The following is a 15608-nucleotide window of genomic DNA, read 5'->3' as shown; positions in this document are numbered from 1 at the left end:
ATCGAGTGAATTTTATTGACTTTATTGATAAAATTTCGAACTCCTGTGACTGTAAGAACTGAGCACGAAAACAATGGGAACGTTGATCTTGAACGCACTTATGGACGTTTATAAAAGGATTAACTCGGAGGTTACTGTATGCTTCTGAAGATCTTGAATGCAAAATAAAGTATGGTGGTCTTTTTCTTCTGAAGGTGTCAGAAAATGAATTGCTTGCAACTGTGATGTGTTTGGTTTCATTAAATACTATCGAATAAAATGATCATTTAATGATATACTGGACGGACTAGTGAAATGCTTTGCGGACTAGTGAACATCAATAGTGACTAGTCCGTACGGACTAGTGCTTGAAAAAGTTAATTTTGAACCCTGTAAGGGGATCAAAGTTTTACATGCTGGTATTTAGGAAAATCTTCTCCAGAACCACTGGGCCAATTTCAATCAAACTTGGAACGAATCATCCTTTGGTGAAGGAGATTCAAGTTTGTTGAAATGAAGAACCATGCTCCCTACAAAGAGGAGATAATCACAAAAATGCAAAATTAGGGTGGGGCCATTTAAGAATCTTCTCAAGAACCATTGGACCAGAAAAAATGAAATTTGCATGAAAGCTTGCTGACAAAGTGGAGATTCAAGTTTGTAGAAATCATGACCCCAGGGGTTAGGAAGGGGCCACAATAGAGGATCAAAGTTTTACATGCGAATGTACAGGGAACCAAACTTGGCACAAAGCATCCTTAGATGAAATGTGTTACATGAAAAGTCATACCTGTCTACAAGGGCATATGATAATCAATGAAATTGTAGTCAAGTTTAATAATTAAGTGTGATAATTAATGGATTTTTAGCCGTTACCTTTGAAAAGTTTTTTCTGAACCAAGCTGCTTGTATAATGATAGTTTTGCTCAAGCTTGTTTATTGCTAGGAACTGCTGCTCAGGTGAGCGATGTGGCCCATGGGCCTCTTGTTTTGTTTTTGGTTTGAGAATTCTTTTAACATACATGCAACATCAATAAAAATTTTATAATATGTTTTAAAAACTTTTTTCTTCATATTGTGAATGTTTTTTTTTTTTCAGAAACAGAAAATGGATGGACATTTGTGATATACAGTGTGGGCGATGGCATTATTCTGTCACATGACCCAAAGAAATTTCAGAATGAAGCTCAAAATATTAATTCATTGATTTTCAAGACTAATGGGCCAAAGGTATTTTGAATGTCATATCACTTTAAACTAAACCCCTTGGGTTTGAGGGGTGGGGTCAAAACCTTAAGGAATGATGCAATCTCTAAAAGTCTTCTTTGTGTGTACAACTGCTGTTCGAGTTAGCACAAAAGTTCTGCTGATATTGCTAATCTTCAAAATTGAGCAGCAGCCTGATGACTGCAAACTCATTATGAAGATGAAAGCATGCCTACATAAAATATGTGCCCTTATCTCTCATATCTGTGACGTGTTTTTCAAATGTATCCTTTCGTAATTTCTATCACCCTATCACTTTTACAACACTGTCTGATAACATCCTCAACAAAATTGAGTCCCGTGGGGATTCAGGTTAGAATAGTCCTCAGTACCTGTTGCTTGTCGTAAGAGGCAACTAAATGAGGCGGTCCTTCGGATTAAACCGTAAAAACCAAGGCTCTGTGTTACAGCAGGTGTGGCATGATAAAGATCCCTCCCTGCTTAAAGGCCATAAGCGCTGAGCATTGACCTAAATTTTGCAGTCTTCACCGGCAATGGTGATGTCTCCATATAAGTGAAATATTCTCGAGAGGGACAGTATACAATATAAAATCAATCTGTCAATCAACAAAATCGAATGTGATGTCAGTAACGATAGATAAATCACATGATGGTGAAAGAAAGGGTGAAGATAACAAACAGTGATCAATCTCATAACTCCTACAAGCAATACAAAATAGAGAGTTGGGCAAACATGGACCCCTTGATATACCACAGGTGGGATCAGGTGCCTAGGAGGAGTAAGCATTCCCTGTCGATCAGTCACACCTGCCATGAGCCCTGTATCTTGCTCAGGTAAGCGGAGTTATCCGTAGTCAAAATCAATGTGCAACAACGGCCTAACAATCAATATGAAACATGTCAGACAGCATTTGACCCAATGATAAACACGTCAGACAGCATTTGATCCAATGATAGGTTGTATTGGCAAACTAGATCGTTATAACGACCATAGAATTTGCAAAATGCTGACTTTAATCGAGACTGTTGAAACTCCTGTATTATCAACTTGTTTGTCAGTAGCTTGCCTAGTTCTAAAAACTGACCATACGTAGAACAAGCTCTTGCGTTTCGAATCAGTTGAGAGATATAAACACCATATGCAGGTGATAATGGGATATTGCTACATGAATATGGGAAGTTGACGATGGAGAAGCTGAAATCATCCCGTTTGTCATACAGTTGAGTTGTCAGTTTGCCGTTAATGTCTACTTTCAATAAAATATCTAAGTATGAAGCAGAAGTGGATGACTCTGTGGTGTCTTTTATTTCAAGCTCACAAGGATATATCGAATCAACATTTAAATGAAAGTTATTATTGTTGATAGACAAAGCATTGTCGAGATATCTAAATGTAGAATTGAAGGCCACAGCAAGATTTTATCTTCTCACATAGAAGTTTTTGAATAAATTCAGGTGACCTATTGCAATTGGTTGTTGTCCGTCGTCATCCGTTGTGCATCTTGCGACGTGCGTCGTGCGTTAACAATTGAACATTTTTAACTTCTTGATAACTACCAGTCCAATTCTTTTCATATTTGGCATGAAGCATCTTTGGGACAAAGGGGACATAAATTGTAAATTTCAGAACTCCAGCACCGCTGGGGCCTTAGGGGCGGGGCAAAAACTGCCCCAAATTGACCAATTTTCAAAAATCTTCTTTTCTACAACCACACATGTGTAAGAAAAACTAAATGCATAGTGATATAGAGCAGGAAGACCTCCACCAAAATTGTAACTTTCATGATCCCCGGGGTAGGGGTTCTGACCCCAGGGCAGGGCCAAACTTGTTATATAGTGTTTATGTGTACTAAATTGAAACTAAAAGGATATATAGAAAAAACAGGTAGTCCTTTACAAAAATTGTAGATTAGATGATCCCAGGGGTAGGGGTGTTGGTATCAGTTATTAAATGTGTGAACAATAGACATTCTTAATTATACCCCCCGCGAACGAAGTTCAGTGGGGTATATAGGAATCACTCTGTCTGTCTGTCTGTCTGCAGATTCGTGTACGGGCCATAACTTCTGTTCTTTGACATAGGCATACCATATTTGGCACACAGGTAGATCACCATGAGACGATGTGTCGAGTACCTTCATGACCTCTATATGACTTTGACCCTTGACCTCAAAGTCAAAATTAAAGGTTTTTTATAATGGATTCGTGTCCGGGCCATAACTTCTTTGTTCTTTGACATAGGCATACCATATTTGACACATGAGTGTATCACCATGAGACGATGTGTCGGGTTCCTTCATGACCTCCATATGACCTTGACCTCAAGGTCAAAGTTAAAGGTTTTTACAATGGATTCATGTCAGGGCTATGATTTCTTTGTTCTTTAACATAGGCTTACCATATTTGACACATTAGTGTATCACCATGAGATGATGTGTCGGGTACACTCATGACCTCTATATGACCTCTATAGGGTTTTGACATAGTCATACCATAAGACATGGGTGTATCACCATGAGACTATGTGTCATGTACATTCATGACCTCTTTATGACTTTGACCTTTGATCTCAAGGTCAAAATTATAGGTTTATACCATGGATTTGTGTTCGGACTATATCTTCCATTTTCTTCTATGAAGACATACCATATTTTTTCACACTCAGGAAAGAGGTAATTTATACCTATTTACAACACTCTTTGGGAGATTGGGGTAAGCGAGGGGTATTCTTAGTGAGCATTGCTCACAGTACCTCTTGTTTCTTCTTGATAACTATCATTCCAATTCTTTTCAAATTTGGTATGAAGCATCTGTGGGACAAGGGGGACATAAGTTGTAAATTTTAGGGATTCCTGCACCCCTGGGGCCTTAGGGGCGGGACAAAAACTTCCCAAAATTGACCAATTTTCAAAAATCTTATTCTCTACAACCACACATGTGTAAGAAAAGCTAAATGCCTAGTGATGTAGAGCAGGAAAGCCTCCACCAAAATTGTAAATTTCATGATCCCTGAGGTAGGGGTTTTGGCCGCAGGGCAGGGCCAAACTTACTATATAGTGTTTATGTGTAAAACACTTAAATAGCATCTTTTTTAGTGTTATTGATACTGAATTGAAACTAAATGAATAATTAGGAAGAGCAGGTAGTCCTTTACCAAAAATGTAAATTTCATGATTCCCGGGGTAGGAGTTCTGACCCCAGGGTGGGGCCAAAGTTATTATATAGTGTTTATATGTGTAACACTAAAATAACATCTTCTTTGGTGTTATTGATACTAAATTGAAACTAAATGGATATTTAGAAAGATCAGGTAGTCCTTTACCAAAATTTTAAATTTCATGATCCCCGGGTTAGGGGTTTTGACCCCAGAGTGGGGCCAAACTTAGTATACAGTATTTATCTGTAAGTTTGCTGATACTGTATGAAATCTAAATGCATACTTAGGAATAGCAGAAAAGGATGTACAAAAAATGTTAATTTTACACATCTTGTTTTATACTGTTGCTGAACATTAGAATTTAGCTTAGATATTCAGAACAGGAATTTTTTTTTCTAGATTTCATAGTCCTTGAGAGTAGTGATACTTTTTCACTAGTACTCAGGTGACCGATAAGGCCTGTGGGCCTCTTGTTTTCTGGTCTAGTCTCTACTCGAATAGTAGTTGATTTCCAACCATTCCTATCTTGGTTACCCAATTTTTCCTTTTACCATAACCTACATAATGAACTTTGAATATTGTTGTGGTACAGTAATTTTTGCAACCGGTAGGAGACTATGTATTACCATGCAATACTCTCAGAATGCTTGTTTATTTCAACTTCAAAGTACCTATGCGTGGAATCAGAGTGGTGTTTAACAAGCAATTTTTTGGATGACTGATCACTAGATATGAATGTTTCCGGTTTCCATTTTTGTTGAAGAAGCAACTGTCTATGATGTCTTTAATTTATCGTGGGGAATGGTCGGGTAAAGTGTTGAAAAGTCATATGTTTTGATGTTATTGATTTGGGAAAAGTCTTGCTATTTCAAGTTTACTAAAAGCTCTTTAGAATTTTTTAGAATCCACATTTGATTAACACCACTTCTGGTATATGTATTCGCACAGTAAGTTTGAAGTTTCTCCTTCACGGCTGTTAATATTTTCGTGAGGTGCAAAGATAGGGGCTTGGTAGAGTACTTACTGGATCCAGTAATGTATCTTCGTTTGCAAGGGTTTTTATGTAGTTTAGGAATCCAGTATAGGTATGGTAACTCATATTCATTTCACCCATTGACTGGGATATTAAATGTGTCTAAAACTGAAGCATGGTTTTGAAGAATTTCATCTTTTGAAAGGGCAGTTGGAGTATAAGTTCGATTACCAAAAGTGGAATTCATGCCAAGTTCGTTTAAAATACAGTTGTAATAATGAGCCTTACAAACAAAGACAATGTTGTTACAAGCTTTATCAGCTAAAACCAAAACATATTCCTCATGTAACCTATCTAATTCTTTTATCACTTCTGGTTTACTAAACACAGAAGAATAGATGGTACGTACTTTTGTTTTAATATGTCTAATGCATGATTTTAATATTTCTCTTATGCTTTTAACCCATTCTGACAATGTATCAAGTTCTTTTTCATATTTAGCCCATTGTCTAGCATAATCTTCTACAGAATTCATAATAGAGATGAAGTTCTGTCACCAATTGAAAGACCGAGGTTCTCTGTATTTAGGACCTTTTACAGGCTTTCAAGCAGGCCCTTATTTTACTTATTTTTCTACAACAGTCTTTATTTTCCTTATTTGAGCTTTAGAATTCTAAAAAAGCCCTAATTTTTTTGTTGAAATTCCTACATTTTCAAATTTTGAAAGTTTAAATAAATTTGACATAAAGTAAGTGTTGGAATATATTAAATTTAGTCTTAGAATATACTTTCAGAAAATGATTATGTTGATTAAATGTACATCTCAGAAGACATCTTGATGGTTATCAGCTATATTCAGCATTGATTGTGAGCCATGGGAGTCCACCTGAATTATATCATGGTTTGTGCTGAATGCCGAATATGGCTGTTGATGACCACTGGTATGATTTTCTGAGTGGGTAATTAGTTTTTGTATTATTGCTCTTGCAAATGGTGAGTAAAACATTTTTTCTTTCCTATTGATTTGTAAATTAACCCTTATTTTTGTCTAAAAAGCCCTTAAAAATCCTTAAAAAAGGCCCTTATTTTTTTTTATTTTTTTTTATAATTTTGTCCTAATAATGGCCTTTATTTTTTGCAAAATGTCACTTGAAAGCCTGCTTTTAGAATAAGTGAACAAATGTTCTTTAAAGGGTGACCAGTTTCCAGTTTTCAGGGGTGGCCAGTTTTTTAAGAATTTCTTTGTAAGGAAAAGTTAAGATTTCTGACGGGACTTTGAAAATTGGCCGATATTCAGGGAGAACCGGTTTTCTGAGGGACCAGTTTGGAGAAGTTTCACTGTATTATGTATTATGAAGATAATTTACATAGAGGCAGTGCATAGTCTCAGGGACTTTATAATCAGCAAATTATAATCATATCTTGTTTAAGTATCTATTAATGAACTGATGTGTTTGTTTGCAGCCAAGAGTACCCATTCGAAGTGAAATAAGCTGGAACCCAGACTACTCCTTCGTAGCTATTGGCAATGATGATGGGTTAGTAGCAGAGTTGTTGTCTTTTATAAAGTATCATTTACTGCTTTTGGTGTTGTGAAATATGGAGTTGAGAAGTTTTTATTTGCATGATCCAGGCTCTCGTGTATATATATATGTATGTTTTCACTAATGGGGTTTTCTACTACTCTGTGTAGCATTGAATTTCGTCCCCATTCCCAATCGCAAAATCTTTACTTTTCATCACTTTCGGGAGAGCTATTGTCCTGATCCTGGTGTTGTCGTCGGCGTCACACTTTTAGGAGAAAACTTTAACCTGGGCTATATCTTTTGAACCAATGGGGAAAGAGTTTTGAAATTTCACATATAGATACCTCATGAAGAGACCTTTGTTGTGTTACCAAGACTTTTGACCTTGTGACCTTACTTTGACCTACTTTTTACAAACTTTAACCTGGGCTATATCTTTTGAACCAATAGAGGTCTTTGACATTTATGCCCCCTTCAAAGAAGAGGGGCATATTGCTTTGCACCTGTTGGTCGTAAACCACATGTTGTCCACTCAATACCTTAAGAACCATTCACTTCATCGTAATGATATTTCATATATGGGTTGCTTACGAGTACAAGAAGACCCCTATTGATTTTCAGGTAAAAAGGTCAAGGGTCAATCTACTGTTACGGTTCAGGACTTCACTCATTAAATACACTACTTTATACCTATACAACAATAAACTGACCTGATAGCAGATGTAACTTTAGAATTATTCAATTAAATCCATATCGTTTGTTACAATGTTGTGATTTTCATTCAGACTAACCGCTTATGATAGAATATTATGAACCCTGAACCCGATGTTTAAAACTACTTCTAAAGTCATTTATAAGCAAATTATGAACAATAGAAATGAACTACAATTGATTTTATTTCACTTGATTGCTTTGATTCACATATTGTTATAAAATATGTTATGTTTATTATGTTTATAATTGGTACAACGTTATTAAGTAATATTTACAAATTTAACGCGCTAACTTAGATAAACGTATGACGTTATCAGTTTGAAACGTTACTACGTCATAACGACAACCGATGTAAATAAAAGACAGCTGTTTGGAGAGAGAAGATCAGTCAATTGCAGAGAGAGACTCGGTACACTTCAGAAATAAGACGGTGGTAGGTACCAAATAGTACCAAGTTTAGGTTACATGTAACCACATATTTATTAGAGTGACATAACATTTTTATAGTAATTTACAAGCCCTTTTAGTAATAGGAACGTCCTGGATTGGTTTGTCACTGTATACTTAACTAAATAACGTTGTACCAACCAAACGAGTTACCATTGTATGCATGTGTATATACAATTTGACCAAAGGATCGTCGCAATAAATGTTATAAACTTTATAGAATATTATTCTTATACATATGACTATCAAGTGAAGATATTATTTCAAAGTGGACCTTCAATTGGTCATCGTTCGTCATAAATTGTGGTCAACCAAAGTAACCATTTCTACCTTGACAATTTATTAAAAGATAAACAGCGGCCCATGATTATATGATTATGTAACTACCCCATACCCTTGGTTTCGTTACACTACTCTGGACATAGGAAGATGGTGTCTGCTCAATATCTTGAGAAACCTTTCCTTGAAAGACATTAAACTTGGTACACTGATCCATTGTGAGGAGTAGATGACCCCTATTGATTTTGAGGTCAAAGGTCAAGGGTCAAACTGGACAAAGGATTATACTGACCACTCAATGTTTAGAGAACCCTTTACTTGACAGACATCAAACTTGGTACATTGGTACATTTTCAGGAGAAGATGACCCCTATTTATTTTGAGGTCACATGGTTAAAGGTCAAGGGTCAAACTGGACATAGGAATATACTGTCTGCTCAATATCTTGAGAACATCATAAGGAGTAGACAGCCCCTATTAATTTTGGGTTCACATGGTCAAAGGTCAAGGGCATAGTAATATATTATTTCCTATATTTTAAAAATCATTTGCTTGATTGACACCAAACTTTATACACTGGTACAGCATAAGGAGTAGATGACCCCTATTAATTTTTAGGTCACATGGTCAATCCTCTCTGGCCATAGGAAGATATTGTCTGCTCAATATCTTGGATTTGTTTGGGACCACTATCAAATAAATGATGCATGTGTTTAACCTTTTTCAATTTTGCACCATATGGGGCATATATGTTTTACAAACATTTCTTGTTTACAGAAGAGACCTTTGTTTTGGTAGAAGACATTTGAACTAATGACCTGTGCCTTGAACTTTGCCCGATTGTTAAAAAACTTTAGCCTTGGTTATATCTTTTGAACCAAGAGTGACAGGGCTTTGATGTTTCAAATATAGATGCCTCATTAGAAGATATTTTTTTTGTTACCAGAACTGTTGAACTTGGACTTTGACCTACTTTTCAAAAACATTAACCTTGGCGCTATATCTTTTGAATCAAGGGGATAGGGATTTGATATTTCATATTACCAGGCCTTTGATATGGTATCAAAACTTTTGACTTTGACCTATTTTTCAAAAACTTTAACCTTTTGAACGATAGGTTAAGTAGAGTCATGCTTCCCAGCGAGCTATTTTGTCTTCTGACAACTCTTGTTTGAGATCAGGATGAGCATAAACTTTCTAAACACAGAGCTGTTTACCTGTACGGATGGTCCGTATTTTCCACAGATTTTTTAGTCAACAAATGCTCTACAGATTCACTTTGAAAATCCAAGATTTTGCACAAAATCTGGAAAGAAAATTTTAGTTGTTCCCGAAATTGGCTGATCGGTATGATAAAGAAGCTTGTCAATTGAAGTGACCGTTGTTTAAAGTGCACAATTGATATTGACTTATGTCTCTTTCCCCTCTTTCAGGGCGAGACATATTGTTTTTGTACTTTCAGTCCTTCTGTCCATCTGTTTGTGACAAAATCCCTATATGGCTTATCGGATAGACTTGAAACTTTGTACAATGCTTCATTGCCATTTGTAGATGTGCATATTGGTGGGACAGGAAGATCAAATTATTTTCCTAAAAGTTATATAGTGCATCTAAGAGGGGTGGAGGATGTAAAATAGCTTGTGAACACTTCTCCTACATGGCTTTTCTGATAGATTTGAAACTTTGGACAATGCTTTATTGCCATTTGTAGATGTGCATATTATTGGGACAGGGTGATTCAATTGTTTTCCTAAAAGTTAAAGTGGATCTAAGAGGGGTGGATGATGTTAAAATAGCTTGTGAACGGTTCTCCTCCTATATGGCTTATCCAAGAGACTTAACACTTTGTACAATACTTCAATGTCATTTGCAAATGTGCATATTGTAGGAACAGGAGGATTCAAATTGAATTGTTTTCCTTGGAGTTATAGTGGATCTGATGGGTGGAAGGTGTAAAATAGTTTGTGAACACTTCTCCTATGTGGCTTATGGGAATTCATAATGTCTATGGTCCTGCTCATGCTTTCTCCTCCATACCATGCAGTACATTAAGGGGAGGAAGTTTCATTAGGAGCACTTCCAATTTGGGGAGCTGGGGAGACATTTGTTTTTCATAGAAACAATCCATTTTTTTTATCGAGTTAAAATTGATTTGAAAGGGAGAAAACTCGTGAATGTAGAGAAAAGATGAAGTATTTGCAATTAAAGACCGAGAAATTAAGCACCGTCTCCATATTTACCTTGTCAATCAGATGAAATTAAGCCTCAGAATGGATGCCAGAAATTGACTGGCATTTAGATACTAGTCCTCTACCTTATCTACCTAATCTTGTGATCAGGCAGTGCTCAAAGTCACATCTGCCATCAGGTCGCAAAATGGCGACCTAGAAATATTTCTGGTCGCCATTTTCAAATTTCTAGTCGCCATGTTCAAAATTTCTATTCGCCATGGTAAAAGATTTTGTAAATAAGACCTACAATTTTTTTTTGAATTTGAATATCTTTCAAGAAAAAAATCAACACCCATGTATGCGTTTTGTTTGTTTTATTTTTAAACTGAATAGAAACGTGCTGTGAAACATGCTGGGTGCTAACAAGTCAAGTATTTACTCTGGCAAAAGTTGTATTGCATTGGGCCATCCTGTATATATTATAGTACGCTTTTGGGGAAGAAAACCCAGTGTTCCACACAAGGATTTGCTTTAAAGTCCCCAATAAGTGGGCCTTCACTGTTTATGCGAATAAGAGCTTCTACTTTTGTTGGATCTTTTGCTGAACAGTCAATACCAGCATCAATAAGAACACTACATCCCGAGTTTGTAATTGTCTTTGAAAATTAGTAGCAACAGTTGCCCCGCTCGACTTACTGCTAATAATGCAGCCACGGACAACAACATGTCTCTTACTGTTACCGTGAATAGTCACACTTCGATGTACACCAGGTCGAGGATGAAATCGGACAATGGGTGTCCAGAAATGGTGGACGTTGCTGGCTGATTGGCCTCACAAATTCTGCAAAACATTTTGCAATCTCTGTATATCAACCACGAAAATTTCTTCAGCCATTAGGACTGGGGTTCTTCCTTTACTTTTGCATTTTTCTTTAGACACAGCTATGTCATCTTTAAATGCAGAACTTTCTCCGTGTGATTCTTGAATTTCTTCATTACATGTACTAGGCTGAGACTTCTACTTTTTACTACTGATAAATCCAAAGTGCTTTAACCCATGTTTTCCCACCATCTTGATTGCTTTCAAATGCTGTTTTGATTGAGACTGAAAATATTTATTCAGACTTCTGATCCCGATTACAAAATTTTACTGGATGCCCAAATTTTCTCACTCGCAAAAATGTGACTTAAATATAATCTCTAGTCGATTTTCTGGTTGCAAATGTGACCGTTTTACTCGCAACTTGGAGCACCGTCAGGGTGTCAAGTTGTTAAAATCATGGCCACCAGGGGTAGGATGGGGCCCACAATAGGGGTTCCAGGTTCTACATACAAATATATAGAGAGAATCTTTAAAAATCTTCTCAAGAACCATTGGGTCAAAGACTTGAAAGCTTCCTGACATAGTGCAGATTCAAGTTTGTAAAAATCATGGCCCCTGGGGATAGGTTTGGGCCACAATAGGGATCAAAGTTTTACATGCAAATGTAATGGGAAAATCTAAATTCATACTTAGGAATAGCAGAAAAGGATGTGCAAAAAATGGTGAATTTCAATCAAAACCCAGGGTTATGACTTTAGGATGAGTCCAAATAAGTCATATCTTTTGAAGTTTTAATGTTAATATACCTATTATTTAAAGCCTTTCATCAGTGTATGCACATTTGAAGGCAGTGAAGTTTTAAGAACACATCTTGTTTTATACTGTTGCTGAACATTAGAATTTAGCTTAGATATTCAGAACAGGAATTCTTTTTTTTTTTTTTTTTTGTTGTTGTTGATAGATTTTATAGCCCATGGAAGTAGTGATTCTTTTTCACTAGTATTCAGGAGACCAATAAGGCCTGTGGGCCTCTTGTTCTACAAAAGCCTGGTTCCCAGAACTTCTTGTACATTTTATGCAGTAGCAAAATCATCTTTAGGAAGTGTCCTATAGATGTTCAATAAGGTTTTGGAATTTTCATTTTCACCCTGAGGCCCAAATGTGGGTCGAAAAACAACATTTTTTCTAAAATAGTTCCCATAACTTTTCTAACATTTTACACAGTAGCCAAATCATCTTTTGGGAGATGATTGGTGGTGTCCTGTAGATGTGTAATAGGGATTAGGGTTTTGTAATTTTCATTTTTCGCCTTGGGGCTCAAATGGGGTTCGAAAATGACATTTTTCTATAAAAACCCTGTTCCCAGAACTCTTATATTTTACGCAGTAGCCAAATAATCTTTTGGGAGATGATTGCTGGTGTCCTTTAGATGAGCAATGGTATTTTTTCTTTTTTTTGTACCGAATTACTTCAAAGCAGATGAATTAGTTTTTAAAGTTATTAACTTTCCGTTAATTACATGCTTGAAAACATTTGTATGAAAAAGAAAGCAATGAGAAGATTATTTAAAAAGTAAATATAGTGGGAACCAATACATTTGTTACTTGTTAAGTGTTAGGCCCATGAGGGGAATCCCAACATCATTGGGGAATCCCAATTAGTAAACTTTCAGAGGAATTAACTCTTTTTAGGGACCGTCATCCATACGAGTCTTGATTAGCTGAAGCATTTAGTGAAGGTTTCATGTTGATACCATTTACACTTTCTGAGATGTTCACTTTGATATATGTTTGAAATGCTGGATTAGTAATTATGTCTTTGAATATGAATTTTGACAGCTCTGTTGAAGTCTACAAACCTCCATTGCTGAAGCTGATATGTGTTGTTCACATCCATCACAAACTAGTCAATAGCATTCAGTGGCACCCTACACACAATATAGACACCACCTCAGGTCAGAAGTTCTACATTGCCACTGGTTCTAATGAGGCCACCATCCAAGTGGTGGACTTGTCTTCAGTGCTGGGTAGGTTATTCAGATGTAGATGTGATGACTTATCAATATTAATGGATTAAAGTACATATACTGTCTTTATTTCCACTAAATAAATATAATTTATTAGTCCCCTACCGATGAAGTCGAAGGGGACTTTGGGTTTGCGCTCCGTATGTCTGTCTGTCCGTCAGTCCAGTTTTCCGCACTTTTTTTCTATGTTCTTGCAGATATTTATTTTATATTTGGTACATTGCTTTGCCATAACAAGTTACAGATCAAGTTCGAATTATGTCTCGGTCCGTAGATTTTTAGCTCAAGTGAGCTTTTCTGATCACCCATATTCCGGCGTCCGTCCGTCTGTAAACTTTTAACATTTTTGACTTCTTCTCAAAAACCACTTTGCCAATTTCAACCAAAGTTGGCACAAAGCATCCTTAGGTAAAGGGAATTCTAATTTGCTAAAATAAAGGGCAGGCCACCTTCCAAGGGGAGATAATCAAGAAAAGGTAAAAATAGAGTAGGGTCATTAAAAAATCTTCTCAAGAACCACTGGGCCAGAAAAGATGAAATTTATAGATAAACTTTATTAGGTAGTGCAGATTCTAAATTGTTAAAATCATGGCCCCCGGGGGTTGGATGGGGTCACAATAGGGGATCAAAGTTTTACATACAAATATATAGGAACAATCTTTAAAAATCTTCTTCTCAAGAACCACTAAGCCAGAAAAGCTGAGATTTATATGAAAGCTTCCTGACATAATGCAGATTCAAGTTTGTTCAAATCATGGCCCCTGGGGGTAGGATGGGGCCAAAAGGGGGGATCAAAGTTTTTCATACAAATATATAGGGAAAATCTTTAAAAATCTTCTTCTCAAAAACCATTTGGCCAAAGAAGTTCACATTTACATGAAAGCTTTCTGACATAGTGTAGATTCAAGTTGGCAAAAACCATGACCTCCAGGGGTAGGTTGGGGCCATAATAGGGACTACAGTTTTACATGCAAATATATCTGGAAAGTCTTCAGATATGGACCAAGGTGAGTCAGGTGAGCGATGTGGCTCATGGGCCTCTTGTTCACTTAGTTATGGCCCTTGGACTTAGAAAAATACCATAGCATGAATTATCAGGTTTCCGGACTTTTTTTTGTTGTGCTTGCAGATATTCATTGGATGTTTGGTACATCACTTTGCCATAACAAGTTACAGATCAAGTTTGAATTTCATCTTGGTCCGTTGATTTTTCATGTAGTTATGGCCCTTGGACTTAGAAAAATAGCATGGATTATCAGTTTTCCGGACTTTTTTTATGTGCTTGCAGATATTCATTTGATATTTAGTACATTGCTTTGCCATAAAAAGTTACAGATCAAGTTCGAATTTCGTCTCAGTCCGTTGATTTTTCATTAAGTTATGGCTCTTAGACTTAGAAAAATAGCATGAATTATCAGTTTTCCGGACTTTTTTTTATGTGCTTGCAGATATTCATTTGATATTTGTTACATCACTTTGCCATAACAAGTTACAGATGAAATTTGAATTTCATCTTGGTCCGTTGATTTTTCATGTAGTTATGGCCCTTGGACTTAGAAAAATAGCATGAATTGTCAGTTTTCCGGACTGTTTTTGGTTGTGCTTGCAGATATTCATTTGATATTTGGTACATTGCTTTGCCATAACAGGTTACAGATCAAATTCGAATTTCGTCTCGATCTGTTGATTTTTCATTAAGTTATGGCTCTTAGACTTAGAAAAATAGCATGAATTATCAGTTTTCCGGACTTTTTTTTATGTGCTTGCAGATATTCATTTGATATTTGTTACATTGCTTTGCCATAACAGGTTACAGATCAAGTTCGAATTTTGTCTCGGTCCGTTGATTTTTCATTAAGTTATGGCCCTTGGACTTAGAAAAATAGCGTGAATTGTCAGTTTTCCGGACTTTTTAGCTCACCTGAACCGAAGGTTCAAGTGAGCTTTTCTGTCTGTCTGTCTGTCCGTCCATCTGTCTGTTAAACTTTTCACATTTTCGACTTCTTCTCCAGAACCACTGGGCCAATTTCAACCAAACATGGCCAAAAGCATCCTTGGGTGAAGGGCTTTCAAGTTTGTTCAAATGAAGGGCCATGTCTCTTTCAAAGGGGAGATAATCACAAAAATGCAAAAATAGGGTGGAGTCATTTAAAAATCTTCTTCTCAAGAACGACTGTGCCAGAAGAGCTGAAATTTACCTGAAAGCTTCCTGACATAATGCAGATTCAAGTTTGTTCAAATCATGGCCCCCGGGGGTAGGATGGGGCCCACAAGGGGGAATCAAAG

General features: G+C 36.5%; 1 protein-coding gene across 1 annotated transcript in view; it reads left to right on the top strand.

Moving 5' to 3' along the window:
• LOC125682083 (gem-associated protein 5-like) overlaps positions 1-15608 on the top strand; it is a 311122-nt gene that overhangs the window by 65516 nt on the left and 229998 nt on the right. Inside the window, exons 10-12 of the mRNA XM_048922476.2 lie at positions 1079-1209; positions 6801-6874; positions 13135-13322. Of these exons, the coding sequence (XP_048778433.2) occupies positions 1079-1209; positions 6801-6874; positions 13135-13322 (393 nt within the window). The remainder of the gene's footprint in view (positions 1-1078; positions 1210-6800; positions 6875-13134; positions 13323-15608) is intronic.

This window comes from Ostrea edulis, chromosome 2, assembly GCF_947568905.1.
Source record: "Ostrea edulis chromosome 2, xbOstEdul1.1, whole genome shotgun sequence".
Classification (NCBI taxonomy): domain Eukaryota; kingdom Metazoa; phylum Mollusca; class Bivalvia; order Ostreida; family Ostreidae; genus Ostrea; species Ostrea edulis.
This window is presented reverse-complemented; position numbering and strand designations above follow the sequence as displayed.